The sequence below is a fragment of the Varroa destructor genome, unplaced genomic scaffold (genome assembly GCF_002443255.2).
Source record: "Varroa destructor unplaced genomic scaffold, Vdes_3.0 BEIS01000001.1, whole genome shotgun sequence".
NCBI classification, from domain to species: Eukaryota; Metazoa; Arthropoda; class Arachnida; order Mesostigmata; family Varroidae; genus Varroa; species Varroa destructor.
The window spans coordinates 26,924,775-26,942,394 of NW_019211454.1; the positions used below are offsets into that span (position 1 = coordinate 26,924,775).

At 40.6% G+C, this 17,620-nt stretch overlaps 1 protein-coding gene across 7 annotated transcripts in view; it reads right to left on the bottom strand.

Moving 5' to 3' along the window:
* Nucleotides 1-17,620, bottom strand: part of LOC111249930 (gamma-aminobutyric acid receptor subunit alpha-6-like) — a 126,650-nt gene that overhangs the window by 14,205 nt on the left and 94,825 nt on the right. For 6 of the 7 annotated variants that reach the window (XM_086980381.1, XM_022804406.2, XM_086980396.1 and 3 more), the window contains 2 exons: nt 14,636-14,723; nt 2,424-2,587 (listed from right to left, as the gene is read on the bottom strand). In XM_086980381.1, coding sequence (XP_086836507.1) covers nt 2,424-2,587; nt 14,636-14,723 — 252 coding nt within the window. The remainder of the gene's footprint in view (nt 1-2,423; nt 2,588-14,635; nt 14,724-17,620) is intronic. The other variant, XM_086980393.1, reaches the window with a different exon arrangement.

Consider the following 17,620-nt stretch of genomic DNA (forward strand, 5'->3'; position numbering starts at 1 on the left):
TTATTACAGCGAATAATAGCGCGTCGTTTTTCGAATCAGCGCGAAGACAGTTATGACCCAATTTCCGCCCGCTAGACAAACTCCCACCGAGATTACAAACGTCAGAGCTCACTCCAAATCCGCAGTGTACGGCCTCGCAAGTTACCATACGCTCGTAAAATAAGAAAGCACAAGTCGGTTGCAGCGTAACATGGTAAAAAAAAGGCCACGACGGTACGCACTTCAAAGTTAATCGCCGCTGTCAGAAGGTACATCTCTAGAGATTCTTCTGCTTCGATCAGGCTGTTGGTAGAAAAATTTTATGTGAATCGAATGTAAAATGTCGCAAATTGTTTATAAACATTTTAGGTACATATCGAAAAAATAAAATACTGGGAAAAATGAAACCGAGAGACTTGTCTGCCATTGTTTGCTACCCAATTCAGACTTTCTCTGACAAGAATTTTGTTACTTTTGAAGCACGAGTAAACCACTGACATTATTTCTTACTATCCAAAACATGTCCCTATCGTAGAAGCGCATGTTCCGTAAAGTTCATATTTTACATGTACTTTACAATGAAAAGAACGGCATGCTGTCATGCTTTTTTTAGAAGGGCGATCGGATCACTAGGGAGATTTATCCGCGGATAGTTGAAGTGTCCGAATGAAGATCGTACGTCTTCCAATAAGATAGTAAATTGCCGCGTGTCTAATACGGCATGCTAATACGCATCTACCGCACGAAAACAAAAAAAAGCAACCCGATTAATGCGGAGTTGGCCGCTTAAGAATACAGTAATGTTCTCTGGCGAAATCATATGGCCACCAAATTACCTGAATTCTAGCCCGTTGGACTACTATGTTTGGAATGTTATTTAGCGAGAGTCCAGTAAGTCGTGGCACTTGCTCGTGCCATCAACCAAACGTTAGCAGAATTGCAAAGTATATCGCGGTAAATGATAGTTACCTCAGATACGCATAACCCCGAAGAACGACACTTTTGGCACATGTAAACATTGTGTTGAAATATTTGTTTTCGTTTAGACACAGCCAGGGAAATAGTATAAAAAGTCTTCATGTGGGCGCCCTACTCTGCTGAGATATATATATATATATATATTTTTCGAATGTCACCATCAACAATGGATGGTAACATTAAAAGAATCTGAAAGAAACGAACCTTTTCATTCAGGCGCTACTAACTGATTAATTCATTATGTGTTTCGCTGTCATTCTCCACGACCTTTTTCTACCTCTCGGCCTATTTATTTATTCCTTCCCCACAAAAATGTTTAAATTTGGCTTTGAAGCACTCGTCCAACCAGTTTTGGGGCTCTCATACTGCCAAATGTACTACTACAAAATTGATCTGTCAGTTATCTGAACAGGTGGTACTCCGTCAGCGCACTGACCGTTTTGTTCCTCTATTTCCGGCGTGTAGTCTTCTTTTAGTACTACCAACGCGAATAAATAGTTTTTCGCGGAAGAAGATCTGGCTTAATTCTGAACATATATCCCGAAAGTATTAATTTCCTTTGCCTCACGCTGAGTTGGAAATACCATTTTGCGTCGCTCGTAACAATCCTGTGTAGATATTTGTCATTATGGCCGCGTATTGCCAGGCACCGAACGAAATGTTAAAAGGCAATGCGAAGCCTTATTTCCATGATAGTGCAGTAGTAACGTGCTTGCCGTCTGAGGTTAAGGACACTTGAGGTTACCCAGGCTTAATACCTGGCGTAGACTCTTCATTTTGTGCTAAACGCGTTCATAAAAAAAAAACAATTTTTCTAATTTAAATAAAATATTTTTCCCATTTTTAAGAGCACTTTGCTATTACAAAAAAGACAAAAAAATTAGGTTTATTTCTTTACGTGTTTACTTCAACAAGTTATATATCTGTAAAAATAAGAATATCTTCGTCTATGTGCATAGAGAATATACATCGTACAAGGCACGACTGTTGTTTCGGGTTAGTTCGGCAGTTTTTAACTTCGGCAAAAGGCAAAATAAGGTCGAAAATGCAGTCTTTTTTCAGAGGGCGTATGCATCTTTGTATGCTGAATGTAAGCTAACATTTCATTCACTTCCATTCATCTGTTATCACTCACCAGCCTCTTGGCATAATCATACATTGAAATTTTACTTGCTCGGATGTTACGCCGAGTATAACTAGTTCGAATTTTCCGTAATTTTTAAAATTTCCGAAAATAATTTTTAAAAAAAGTTGCGCCTTTAAAAACAACAACGAAAAAAGATACTTGCCAGCGGGAATTGATTAGTAAGACTGAGCCGTGGACTAGTACAAGTGCTGGATAGAGAACTTATTGATATGGAACATCCGAATCCACTTGAATTCGGCTGTTAACATGCTTGTTAAGCAGCGACAAAAACCGACATCTAATATACGGCATGTGTCACTATAGGAAAGCGTCAACCTACTTGTGACGGCGGCGCTTTCTGCAGTAGGCCTTGAAATCAGACAAAAATCCCGAGCGTGTTCCTTCAAATTCCGCTTCCTCCTCGCGTTCAGCCTCTCGTTCTAACCGTAGGCGAATCTGATCTAACTTCACTGTGCCCGGATCCCGTCCATTTTCGCGAAACTCCTTAAATAATTGAAATATTAACTTAGCGCTGAAAAAACTTTCATTAACCTCGATGATTAGAATGTAAGAACGTCCCAGCATACAATGTATAATAGGTCTGATTTTAGACTCATTTGTTTTCCTTTTATGCTTCTCTGTTCTCAATACGTTCTAACAATGGATGTTAAATCAACAGCAACTACATGGAAAAAATAAAGACGCCAATTCTTCAAACAGATAATAGATTACTAATCTATGTCTAGTTACTGACCAAACAATACGTTTCTCTATGGATAGTTTTCTTTTTGTGCTTTTGCTCTGTCGAATTGTCAGAGATCAACAAGGCACCTCATACTCTGAAGATAGGATCTTTAGGTTGGATCTAACTATACAGAAAAGGGTACAAAGTTAGAACATAGAGACAGAGGGCGCAGCTAATGCAGTTTTTTTGTCGTTACTAAACCTCATTCAAAGGCATTTCCTCTTTTTGCCACGGCAAGGGAGAATGAGAACGAACTCCATCGTTTTCGCCCTAGTCCCCTAGTAGCCGAGTTTCTCCCCTTGTAGCGTCGTTGTCTGCCTGCTGCTCCATCGCTCATCGATTTCAAATCTGTCATTCGTTGTCGCTTGCTTTTGACGTCGGCGTTCACTCTGTTCCGAAACGCATTCCTCCTTGAGACCCCACGGAGTTCATCTCTGCCACGGTTCGCCTTTTTGTCCGTCCTACTTCGCGCCGAAGTCTAGACTCTTTCTGAGATTCAATGTGATTTTCTTCTTCCAAAGGTCCTTGCAGCAACAGTGGAATAATCCGGCTGTCGACCTCTTGCTTTTTCTCGCTTAAACATTGTTGTCGTGGGTACAGCATGACCCTCGCTTAGTGTGACCTTCATTCCTTTTCGTATGGCTCAGCACGGTGGTGTTGCCACATCGAGGTACTTACCCTCAATGGTGCTACCCTCAAACACTGCGCCTAGTGTGGGGTGATTTTATGAACTTCGAAAAGATGGAATTGAAAAGAGACGAGGAGGAAAACGAACTGCATTACGAAGAACAGTAGTTCATGCTCGTGGAACTTCCATCATCAAATGATTCGATACTTTCGAGCAAGAAAACAGGAAATATTCGTCTATGCCTTACCGAAATGTGCCTATTTTTTAGTTTATAACCCCTTTTCTGACCCTCTAATGATACCAATACAATTAAATTGGCTTAGCTCTAATGAAAAAGACTATATCATCTTTTGACGTATTTAACTAGACAGAGCCGCACAAGATAGATATGCCTTGGCATATGCTGTAATGGTTTTTAAGCAATACCCTATCTTTGAGAATAAACTATCTACCCTTAGTAGTTTTCCAGCGTTAACTACCAATTTTTTTTTTAGTTAGAATAATAATCTGCCGCTGTTCTCCTTCCGATAATTTCTACGAAGCGACCAAGTTAATTGCGATATATTAAATTCACTAAAAATCAAACGCATAGGAACACGGTTCTAGGTCTCCGAACAGGCTTTCCAGTTCATATACAACGGCACCTAGCGAGCTCCAAATACTAAGGCGTCAAGTCATTATTTCATTTTATTATATCGTAATTTAACATTAACCAACATTTAATTCAAGCTAGTATATTGAATTGTTCGTTGCTGAGACCTTTGCTAGAGAAAACGTTCAATCGTGTCAAGTCTTTTTTTATATTTCAAGTTCCGTTATGTTATTTTCAATCGCCAGAAATGTCTAAGTATGCAGTAGTATAACATTATCGTATCTTAAAAAGCAACGTATACGTTATAATTTCTGTTCTTCTTTAAAGATGTTTATACCATGAGTCGTATATATGATTGAATTCTCGTACGACAGACATTCGCGTCACAGTTAGCGATGCAGCTATGAATTATAATTATTAGCTAATTAACATGAGTCATAAAATAAATCGAAGTGACATAAACAACGTAGTTTTTGGTCAGGGAAGACGTTTCACAGGCAAACTTGTTATAGATCTACAAAAACGTCTCCAATGCCTACCAAAAAGGACGTGCTTCGCCAGTAACCTTGCTTGTTCACCTAAGAATATAACCCTGTCTTGTCAGTAAATTAATAGGGCTATATCAGTCTGCAAACCCAAAAGCAATGCGATTTTGGCAGATTCTATACCAAAAAGACATCGGTCAATGGGTTTGGCTAGTATTTATTTCTTCATACGACGATGAGATATCATTCCGCATGCCTACGCATATGCTGTACATGCCTAAGAAAATTAAAGCATCAATGCCTAAAAGTTTTTTTAAGCCATGATAATTTACGGGCTAGAGAAAAAAGCAAGCTAAGCATTGCTTGGAGAGTCGGAAATCGTAAGATATTCGGGTTTCATGTGAATTTTGTTTTCTGGATATGAACTAGCTTTAAAAAGGTCTGAGTTATTTGCCAGACATATTTTTTGCGACTGACTGTTCAAAATCTAATAATATAGCCTTCTAGGAGTTCTAACAATATAGTCATAAACTGCTCCTGTAGTTGAGCAAAAGCAAAGTACAGCGACGGCTATTACTCTACCTTTTTTTGAACCGCATAAGACGAACTTTTGTTTTTGCTAAGAATGCTTAGTGTCTCTGCGCTACGTGGGGAAAAGACCAACAAGTGTCGCTCCGAAAACGGGGGAATCGGCACTCGAAACTGTTAACTGAGAGAAGCGTTACTGCAGTGTACAAAATTAAATCAATTGGAACAGCAGTTTTACCTAATAAGCTTTAAGATAAAGATGCTACTACGAGTAGAGGTACAGCAGTGTACAACCACTGTGTACAGTATTTCCCGCATACACTTCATCAGAGATGCATCAGAGATCATGCTGCCATCAGAGATCTCGCCACAGAAACGAAAGGAATCATCTCAGTCCTTCTTCTCAGCTGCGTGGGAGCATTGTCGGTGAATGTAGGCAAGTGTAAGAGGCTCTTTCTTTTCCGCTTACGTTTCCGCTTAGAAAATCTCCTCCAAAGGCCTTTCGTCGTTTATCTCAGTTTGGGAGCATTTAGGGCCGTTTCACCCGCGGCCAACGCTGCCACTAACCGGTATGCGTTTTGAAGCTTGAATCAAGAGTAATGTCGCCGGTAAGGTGTTGAAGGTGTTTAGGGCACCTGTCACTCGTTCGTTTCGAAGTCGCCGTCTTGTTCACAAGGTCGCTTGCTACGTTCCGCCCTGAAGCGGCATACGAACAGCGGCAATTCAGTTGACGGCCCCGCCAACTAGAAGCCCACACGCACACGCAGGTTTAGACAAGCAAAGATCCAGCGCCAGATTTCGCTTCGAGAACATACACCACCGGACATAAGTGGGTGCCTGCTGAAGCCACTCTATCTAGCACGCAATAGCAACACGGTCTATAGGACGAATACGGCTCCAAACAGCTAGCATGGTTCAATGTAATCGGCAATTAGAAAAGAAAATTGCTATAGAAGAGTACAGATTGCTACTCTACCACCATCAATTCAGTAAATGGTGCATTGAGTTTATGTGCCTACAATAGCGCAGTGGCAGTCCTGTTGAACTTGACAGGTCATCCTGCAGGATGACAGCGTTGAAAGCAACGATACACGCGCTCTGTAGTGACCGCACCATGATCTTTAACCTTTTCTCTTCTAAGCTCAGTACATGCGAGTGGGATCCAGTGTAGCGCTATGATTGTAATTGTGGATTATCTCAATAGTTTTAAATGTTGAACACCGGCAAATGTACTAGCCGCGCTATGGCCTTAGCTCACTTACTGAACGATACATTTGTTCATACGTCATCTACTTATCCAACTATGCCTCATAGCAATGCTAGATGAACTTCAATTGTTGCTTGAAGGCTTTTTTGTTATATATATACATATATATATACGGATCTTACTTATTCCTTGACTGGCATCTTCTGCCGCCCAATGGGTTTAACCTTGCGCTCATATAGCCGAAAGCGTGCATATATTTATAAATTGATAGTATTGGACCCAGTAAAAAATCTATATGGTCATTTGAAATTTATTAACACTTTGTTATTATAACAAAATATAGTCTAACTAAGATGTGATAAATTATGAATTTTTTGAACTGCAAATTAAAGGGATATATATAGACAGAGGGGGGTACGAAGTAAAGAAGCTTTTAATGGGCTGTTTGTTTCAAGTCGCATACGTTCATCCGATATTTTTAACATGAGGTGATCACCAGTTCTCTGTAGAACAAAACAACAAACTCATCGCAATGAATATCAATGGTTCGTTTTCGAAATTTTAGCGAAGACCAGCTGTCATTCAACCTTTTACGCTGTACTAATCCCACTAACATTAAAAGCTCAATTCTCATTGTCAGTAACACTAAAAAAGACTTCCATGAACTAGCGCGGAAGATGTCCAGTAGGCTCCAAGTCTACAGGGCTTAAAATCTCATCGAAATGGCTTGAAGAGCCATTTTTAATACACCTAAGTTTTTGAGACACAAATTCACGGCAATTTTAAAGGGAAGTATCAACGTACAATATGGTCATCCGGGTAAGGTTCAGCTGTTTGTCTTTTTCAAATTTTCCGCCTCCAATAAATCCATAATAGTGGTGGATGGTGGTTATATCAAATGAACATGACTGTAAAAAATAAGACTTCTAGCTCATGGAAAAACATGTGAGTTTTTTTTTGCTCATCTGTTGTTGCTCGGACACAGCGTTAGAAAGGAACCATGGAAAACATTTTCAATTTAGGAACACGGTTTTGTGCATATGTACATACAGACATCGAAACTGATTGACTTTATAACTGCGCGTCCTTAGCAGACGGAATTTTGGTAGTACATACTCTATTCTTCTAAAAACCTATGAGTGAAAAGCGTTGATTCTACCCCGAAAGAAACGACGTTGGAAGAAAAGAATGTCTTGAAAATGAACACTCAAGAGTCAAGTTATTATTCCTTCAAGGTCAAAACGCTAAACGGAAACCTTAAACGAAAGCACAGCACGTGAATGACGCAAATGCTTCGAGAACGGAAACTGGAGTATTCAAGGCCAGCGAAAGGGTAACCAGACATCGGGGCCAAGGGACAATAAAGCATGGTCGCAATCAAGAAGACTTTTCAGGAAATCAGAGTTCGTAGTCTGAAGGCTCTGCTGGCCGAAACTGGCTTTTCACATGTAAAAGTATTACAGAATTTTAACTAAAATACGGGAAGTGGGCAGAAAAATCATCCCCGATTCATTGATTCCCAACCATTCGGTGTAATATGTTCCACGTGCGATCCGTGGAACTTTAATCGACAAAAATCCGCTTGAATTATAGGCGTGGTATGGTTCAACGTCTATCGCCAGCCAGACAAGGATCAGGTGAGAAAGTAGCGTCGCCCTCATAAAAGATAGTTAGGTCGCAGTGTCCAGTGGATTTGGGCCTAAGATGATGATGGTACCCATAATGCATACCAGCGGTATTTGTTACTGTGAGATACTCGCCGACAATGAAACAAAGAATGCACCTCGCTGTCTTGATTTCTTCAAGAGACGCATGACCATTGGCACAACAATCGGAAGTAAGAAGTTTGGATATTTGATTAACAAGTCAGACCTCGTGAGCATGCCTCAATTACTTACTGGATCGAGCAGAGTAATATCCAGCATTTTCTTTAATCAGCCTGTTCTCCCGGCCTAAATCCGCGATTACGAAGCTTTCCATGCCGTAAAAAGGGCAGCTGCCAAGCAAGCACATCCAATGATTGATTTACTTCGAGAAACAATAGGGTAGAAAAATTACACAAGTAAGTACGTGAGTAAGTACGAATTGTAAGTGTATGGGTGTCGAAAATACGGCAAATATGTAAAAGTAAAGGAGAATGCTTGCAACACATACTAAAAATTCAATATCTTTGCCCAACTAGTTAAAGGTTGATCAATATATGTAATATCGTTGTGAAGTGCACGGCAAAGGGTAGCAGCAACTAGTACCAAACAAATACTCAGTTATTCACGTGTGTGACTGAGGGCAGAAGCATTTTGGTTCGAAGATATACATTCGGAGCGTGCACAGACAGATGATGATAATCGACCCGTTATATAAAACGTACGACCAATGAACATGTAGGTCTAGTATCAAAAGAAAAGTTCTTTCAAACGTCTTCATCTAAGCTAGAGGCTTTTTTTTTTGTAAATATTACAGATAGCTGAAAAAAGCCGATAAACGCATTTTTATTGCGTTGCCAAAAATGTATTTGTAAGGGTTTTTCCTTAGGCGAAGCAATTTCATAACTTTTCGATTCTAAAGTTTTCCAGACACTACTACGGCAAACCATGAAGTGCGAGCTTCTACTCGAAGCCATACAGCATCCATAATATATAAATGTGACAATTGAAGTTCACGAGTTAAGCTCAAATCGGATATAGATCAATATATTTTAGTTACTTGATCTTACATACATAGAGTTATTGAATAGAAGATATGAGGAGGTAGGTCCGTTGTTTTTATTCCTTTCGACCGTTAGGTGAAAGTTGACTCAGTGGAAAATCTACGACAGACATGACAACACTAATAAGCTGGCCACCAACATTGAAATGAGTAACCTATTATCATCCTGAAGAAGAATCATCCCATCATCAAGAAAAATCCACCCGAGCACTTCTAAAAAGACGAATGAAACCACAGACTGAAATGTTGCGCTGACTAAAAAGGAAGCACCTATATTCTGTAGACACAGGTGGATACAGCCTTCCATAAGTAGCCGTCAATTTAGACAGTTCCTTATTTCGATAAGGGTATTACGCGAGGCAGCAAGACTGTCTATCCATACATAGACTTAATACAGTTGCGTTCATATACCTATGCATCATAGTACCTATCTATGCCAACAGACATATTATACGGATGGCTGTCGCACGGGCATAGACAAAGCTCAGCAAGAAACCTTTTTGCTCATATTCACCATATGGCAAACATATTAACGCATTATAAAAGAGCCACAGAATCCTATCGTTATCAAAGGAAAGACTTCAGTTACATCGTTCTCGTATTAGACATTGAGGTATTTTTTAGTATTCATTTGAGTAGCTGCGTTCAACTATTGCCTACTCGTGAAGTAAATCAGTGAATAACAACACATGAGATGTAAGGTTTCCAATTTGACTTCATAGTATACTTACGTCTGATACTATGACACTCTTAACGAACACTTAAAGGTGATCAGTTTCCGTAGAACTAAGCAAGGGCTATGAGCGCGAATCGGTCCAGGATTGCCAGGTGCCATGACAACTCTGATGCACTTAAAACGCTAACGGGACGATTTACATAAATTACCCCGTAAGCATGAATATAATGTATTTATCTGTTTCTATCACATAAATGGCAACAAATAGCTCGTAGAGGGTGATAGGGAAGTCATCAAATGCCGCTTACTTATCGGGGCCAAAGTGTGTATAGTCATAGTAAAGAAGGCTTCAGTGAAATAATACTGAAATTCAGTATTATTACTGAAAGGCGCATATTGAGACATCATATACATATTTCAATATGAATCTATGTTTGAATATCATTCACATGAATCACTAGGATTCTATGTAAAGCCTAAAATGACTCTGCTGGTTTATCTCTTGACGCATTGTGCAGCGACTTGGTTCATTACTAAGTCATATAATAATCAATTGCGCAAAAATTCGAATTAAGACGTATCTGAAGCTTTGTGTTGTCGCATTTGTTTTTTCTGTCGTTTTGGCACATGCGCTGGCGTACCCTGTAGATGCCAGGATCAATGACAGATATGCTTAACGATAAAATCAGGCAAGAAAGCAAAGGCAAGAAAACTTACCGGACGAGAACGGGCAACGTTCGCTCGAATCAAAGCCATGTTTGGGAGGTGGCATGCCTTCTATCGGCCTCGGGAATCGTGCGACGTTAGCCGTGTCCCCGTCATTTGCAGCCAGTGGCATGAGCTATTGAATTGACGAGCGTATCTGGTACATATGGTCTAGGAAAACAAAAAACAGACCCCGACCCGATGCTATCTATCTGATGGCCGATTTACATAGCTTGCGAATGTCCGACGCTGTTCATTGCCCTTTTTCGTTTCGCTCACGCCGATCGAATACTCGCACGTTCCACGTTTAGGAAGAAAGAGGCAGCGATTTCAAAAATAGTAATAGTGCAATAATGACGTGTTTGCCTACAGAATCTACGAACGCGTGCGTGCAGAACCAGGCACAGACACAGCTAGGTTTGTACTGGGAACCAGCCTTTTAAAGCAATGCGTAGCGATGTAGGTTCCGAACGTAAACGTCGCGACAAATCTGCATTTAAAAGATAGCACTTTTCATTTAAATCAAAGACTGACGAATTCTACCAAGGTATCAAACTCAGTATTTCCTAGAAAATGCCGGAAGTGAGCTAGAGAGAAGAGGTTCACATTGACCATAAAAATTCTATCGAAAAGTTCTGGTGTTGCATTTTAGGCTGCTGGTGATCACGCGCATTTACGCGTTTCGTAACCCATTTTCGTGCCAATCTCAACTTGTTTGGTCTCCGTGGGGTTTCAAGTTTCGTACTTTTCACACCCTAGGGGGTGATTTAGCCTTTCCGCACTACTATACAACAAGTAGTTTCGCCTATTCGGTGCTTTGCACCGCTGAATTTTCGACAAACTCATGCTCGCTCTCCCCTACCCCAGTCGTCTTGTATTGTCGCTCGGGCTCTTTCACATAATAAAGCTAGCACACGTTCTATGCTCAACGCTAGGTAACGGCAGCACCAGGATCGAATGGACTGCTTGATGAAATCTTTTAATTTTTTTTTTTGTTCATTTAATGGAATATGTCGCGTCATGACCGACTAGTATATTTGGTAACCTAGCGTACAATAATATTATTATAGGCATAAGTGGGAAACGTTGTCCATTGAAAAAAATTGATTTTTGTATTTTTATTACTAGAATATGGTCCACTGCTATCAGCGTTTGTCGTAGAGTACCGCTGACAACCAGGCTAATGGCAATCTGTTCTGTATTTTCACTGCTACGTTTAGTAGTAGTTTGCCCACACCAGAGGGCATCTATAGCCAACAACCAGTTAATAGCCCCCGAGAGATTTCCAAGCCACAATTAGATCTAGGGGAGCATCTCGATGGTGCAGTGTGTCGGTATTTGGCTTAAAAATAGTGGAATGAGAACAACTAACGGACGCTGTAGAATTGATTCAAACTCTAGCTCAAACTCTGCGTTATCTCATTGGAGAACGTAATTATTATGGTTAACCAAAGTCTGCGCTAATCATAGAAGCTCTACATTAGCAATGGCAATGAATGCAGTGGAAGGTTGCCGAAACTAGAATTACCTTTTGCTAGCCTAGTCAATTTGCTTGTAACGATAATCCCAGAACGGCGATCCTATCTTAACCTACACGCTTTGAAACTGGGGACAGGAAAGCATTTGTGACGATTTTGTATGGGCTATGAGCCGGGGTGTGCAGAAGGTTTCTGGCTACCCCACCAGGCGTATAGCGTTCCTAGAGATAAGTCTTGCCGCGTCCACCAGGAGATTACGCAGATTTAAAGACGGCATGAGGAACGGACTCCCAAGGGTACAACACGTTGCATCCCGCCGGTAGTACTACAAGCGTCAGTCTCTCAACTGCCGCCGATACCGCTGCTAGTCAGTCCCTTCTCCTTGAAGCGCGATGCTCATCTGTTCATAGGCCTAAGGGCCCACTGCTTGCTTTTCACGCAATGCCGCCGATCCCCCATCCTCTGTTTGCCTTGTGGACTCTCATTTCTTACAACTATTGCCACCCTTTTTTTCTTTGTATCTTCTGTGGGCGGGAAAAAGCAGTGGCCACTCTGAAACCGCGTCCAGTGCCTGTAGGCTTATGTGCTTGTACTAAAGCGTTTGTCCTGACGGAAGCGAATTTTTGGCCGTAAAACGTCTAAAGGCTGCTGCTACTGCTGTTCGAAGGAAAAGTGGCACCCTCAAGTGGATTACCTAATTACGCACGATGTATATATACATATGTTTGAAACTGCTAACAGAAGCAAGCGCGAAATCCTCATTTTAGAGTTGTGTGGCATGAAAAATACACCAATTAAACATCACTTATTATTTTACATGCACTCCATTAGGAAATAACTTTTGTTTATATGCTTCACATACAGAATAAACTTCTAACTTTATCAAAAAGTATGAATTATTCATAACTATAAATTAACGACTATTATGTGATCAATCCAACCTTTTACAAGACGCGAGTAAATTGAATTTAATATACACATCAACACAATCTGTTTTTTAGTAATAGCCTATAATTATTTCAATATTAGTCCAATCGTACAGCCGCTTTGAATTTTGATAACTAGAGCGCCATCCCGTTTATATCATCGACGATGACAGCTGATCGAGTATATAGGGAGGGCACAGGGAGAAAAATGGGTGAGAGGCGTGGATTGGCCTCGCGACGCCACGGTATATGGCCCACACCGTATCCCCCGACGTTTCTATGTGCACCCCCTTTTTTGACGCATTCCAGCTATATCCTTAGACCCTCTAAGCAAACCTTAGTAGTAAATAGTGGTAGCATATGTATTTTGGGAGTATCTCATCGTTCATCTTGCAAAAAGAGCATCCGCGCTATCGTCGCCGTCGCCGCTAAAACCAGCATTAATTCAAACCACCCATAGCTCAGCAACACGCACACGAGCGGATACTAAGAAAAAGTATTTTTCATGACTGCCATTTACAAAGTACATAGCCAGATCCCATTCATTTCCCAAACCACAACCCCTATGTGACTCCTGTCTCGTGTATGATACCACACTAAGTAAACTTTACCAGAAGTTTGCTTTATCGGGTGCCATATTCATTATCCGAAAGATTTGGCCGGATCATGCGGTCTATGCCTAATACGTTCAAATAGACGCAGGTGCAAGCGGCAGTACAGTAACAAATTCATAGCAGACTACGCTTTCTACTTCAGACATTGTTGCGCCGATGTAGCTAAACAAGAAAGCAGACAAACTAAGAGCTAGAGTAGTTCTTTCTTGCCTGACACGTTAAAGCAGCCGAAAAGACGTACCGCCGGAAGTTTCAATCTACCCCTCCCTCTCCTGGTATCTGTCAGTCACTGATGCTCCGTAACTCGACGAAAGCCAGCGATTTCTCGCTATGCGATCTCGATAACACCAAGACTAACATCAATGTCAAGTACCAACGCCCTTTCCCATTGTGAACTGTATCAGTTATTGCTGTGAACCACCAGCCTACTTACCATGCGTAAATAGCCATTCGTGTGAAAATTAGAAACAGGAATCAAATGATTCAAGTTACACGACAGCGAAAGTAGCTCGAAGCGATAATAAGCCCATCCCTCACGACAAGTTAAGCCACAGGTATAAGTCATCAGGCCTATTGCCAAAATATTTTTTGCGGAGGTCTTTTTTATATCTATATATGTGTCGTAGCAGATCCATTATTCCGCTACAGATTAGCAGCCTCTTGCCCCTCTTTCCAAGTAGTAGACTTTTCTATCCTGGAGCGCATAAGACAGGGTTTCCAGACAGCTTAACTAAAAATATTTCGATCAAGTATTTCTCGACGTCGGTCTTGCGACGTATTTGTTACCTTATTGTAAAATGATTCGTTATACTAAACTTGGAATGACATCTACTTTCTTATACGGTTCAAGCAGGACGAGCGGGGCTTGCCTCTCCTCCGTTCGTTACCCCTAGAAAGATACTGGCTTTATTGCTTCTTTGTAGAACATCCAATTTTGAGGGTAGCAATGGTACATATTAACAATCTGACCCTTCCATAGTTTTTGTCGTCTTTAACCCTTACTGATACAAAAATATGGTTATGCCGTTGGGCTGAGACGATTAATTTCTATATTTGGGTGTTCAATATAGTTAAATGCAATTCGTGGGTTCAAGCTAAAGCGTTCTTGTTTGATAATTGCTCTTCGGACTACCCCTGAATTGTAGCAGCTCGACATAGAAGATGTCCCCTATTATGACGTCACAAGTAAAATTGCTAGAGATATAAATATGGCTACAATGTATATGAACGTCCTACAAATTCACATAAGTTAATTATCTCACCTTTTCCAGCTGTAGCCGGACCTGTTCGAACCTCGCTTCGTACTTATTACGGGCTTCCAGTAGTTTTTTTTGCTTCATTGTCATATACCTGAAAAAGCATTCAGAATGGTTAATTAGACTTCAATAGCTGAAGTAAGCCCTGTATACATAAGGCAAATTTCTCGATTGCGTACTTCCTCATACACTATCTCGTGTTTCTATCTTAAGACAACACAATCCAAACAAACTCATCGACGAGCGATACACGTGCGTATGTTATGAGAACAATTGTCAGTAAATAATTTAGCGGGAAAATACACAAAGGCAGTATGCAGTTCATGCAAAAATACTATGGTATAGATAGGTAACTACTGTGCACTTAGTTAGTGTACGGTGCTAAGCGGTAGTTATATTCGTCACAAACCTCAAACACGTATCGTCAATCGATTATATCCAGGCGGCTAATAAATGACCAACTACACCAACGGGTACCTCCAAAGTTCCCACGCAGCCAGAGCATATGAAACAAGCAGTCTGATCGGTATTTAACCGTCTTCAGCATTAATTTGATGACCTAAAGATTCATTTTAGTAAAATGAGGACAATTACTGAATGGAGACAACTGGATGAAGTGCACCTGATGCGATCTGCTCAATAACTTCGCTTGTAAGAAATGCAGTCAAACGTTTTTCTATTAAGAGAAGAATGTTACCTATACTGCTCTTGTTTGAAAGCTCCTGCAGTCGACCTTCTGTCACCGTATCTATGGGCTACGGCAGAATTCAAAATACCTGAAAAAGTACGTCGCGTACATATCGGCAAACAGCAAAATGTACATCTAGCTTAATAGCAAATTGTATTCCAACGGCACAACGAATGCGCATCGAAAGAGTAGATGCACATCTTTGTACTTTCAAAGGGAGCACACAAAAATCAAATGTTCCGGCTAGTGAAATTATCACATTGTAAGAAATACCACCTGCCCAAAACAGACTTGTGGGTCTTTAAAATTCTACTAACTGTGAACATGCACACGCTAACACGAAAATGAATATGCTCTCTAAGCACACTAGGAAAGATTAAAAAAGCATTTCTGCCTTCGTACTTTTCGGGTCCGGATCTTTTTCTTCTTGGCAAAATAGAGCAACCACGATGCTTCTTATTTCGCCTTTTGCCAAGGAAAAAAAACTATTGAAACAGTCCAGTACGTTCAGGTCGAATACGGCGAGAATTAACTACGTGACAAAATTATTCGAAGGTGACTTGGTAAGTTTTACGGTGGCATGTTGGGCTTGGAAGATGCACCGCAACGAGCTCTACGGGTATTTGAAATGGCGTTAACTAGCCGAGAAGATAAACTGGATCCATTCAACTAGCAGCAGCAAATCAAGGTTGTAAGTCGTGCGAGGAGCGAAATTATACCACGGTCTCGATCACTTTCAACATATTGCTAAATACAAAACAGCATGCAGTCATAATAACAGGTTCCTACGCTTAATTTTTCCAAGACGAAAGAACTGGTGTCCTCAGGATATACGTCTAGGCAGGATAAACTCAGATTTTCACGAAAAAGACATTGCTTTCCTTTTGGCGGTGCTGGAAGAATCCGTTATACTCGAAAATTCTTGAGGGAAACAAAATGGTTAACCAGGACCTGCGTATGGACCAAATAAGTCCGAGAAATGAGGCTAATTAAAAAATCTGATTGGCAATGTAGAACTAACTTTTGCCACGACAATTCCAGACCACATACGGTAAAGATCGTTAAAGCCGCTCTTCAAAGGCTTGAGTGGGAGCTTTTAACGTCCACCGTAGTCCCTAGACGTCGAGCTGACGGATTACCAACCTTTCCGGTTAAGGGCAAAATAAATTACATACAATACAACAAAACGGGTCAGAAAAACCAGCCGGATAAGTTTCTCAACGTCAGATCTGATTGTTTTTGACAAAATAGTAGAATATTCATTGGGAAAATGTTGTAAAGACCGACTACGACTACATAAAGAATTAATTCGTTGAGTGAAAAAGTCTCTCTTGAGAATCATATTTAGCATCTCATGGCTATGAGCCTGGCGCTACCCACATGAATACTGCCGCTGTGCTATCGCGTCACTTCGGGTACCATCCATTGACAGAGAACACGATATTAAATGTGCTTCAAGTACGAAATTCGCTTGTTTATATATATAACGTGTGTGCATATTATTTACACATTACATTTTAGCCATAACAAACAGAATAGGTCTATTTGCATTGACATTCCTATTTTGCTTATTTCCTAATACTGCGATCAATAGAGTTTGTTTTGCAATGCCAAAATAACCTAAATGAAGATTACCGTCCAGCTAGAAAATGAATGTTTACGAACAAGAACTTTGCCCTAGTGATTTCTGTTATTAGAGTTATGAGCGGACTCTTCAGCCTTGCAAGGACGCTGTATTACATATAACTCTCTGCGCTTGTAAACTATTCCGGTTATTCATGTACAACTAGAATAGAAAGAAATTATTGTCGTCGTAACAATATATATATATATATATATGGGCCTATGTAAATCGCCACTCCAGTAGAACAATGTGTTACTCTGTGCTTGTAACGAGTGTGCACGTATTGCGCTTATGATCGCTCAGTCTAGCCGCAGTAGAAAGGAGATACGATGTTGTCGTCTAGTGTATTTAGTAGAGTTGTGTAGGTTAACTATTCATCAAGAAAACCAGTACGCAAACCTGGAATTACCTAGGAGAACTTGAACAGTTCGAAATGAGGGTTCTTCCTGCAATCGATGTCTGCTACACGTGTTTGCTATGATAAATTATGTGCGATCGTTTATCTCCTGCGCTAGTGGTGCGTTACAGGAACGATGCTATAGTAAGCGAAAAGAAGCGAAACTCTACAAGACCTAAGGGTGCACGCAAACACATATGTAGAAATAGAGTTCTGCTGCGGAAGCACTTGGACTTGTCTTGCATGTCATGTTTCCCTTTAAATTTTCTCTTTCTAGACCAA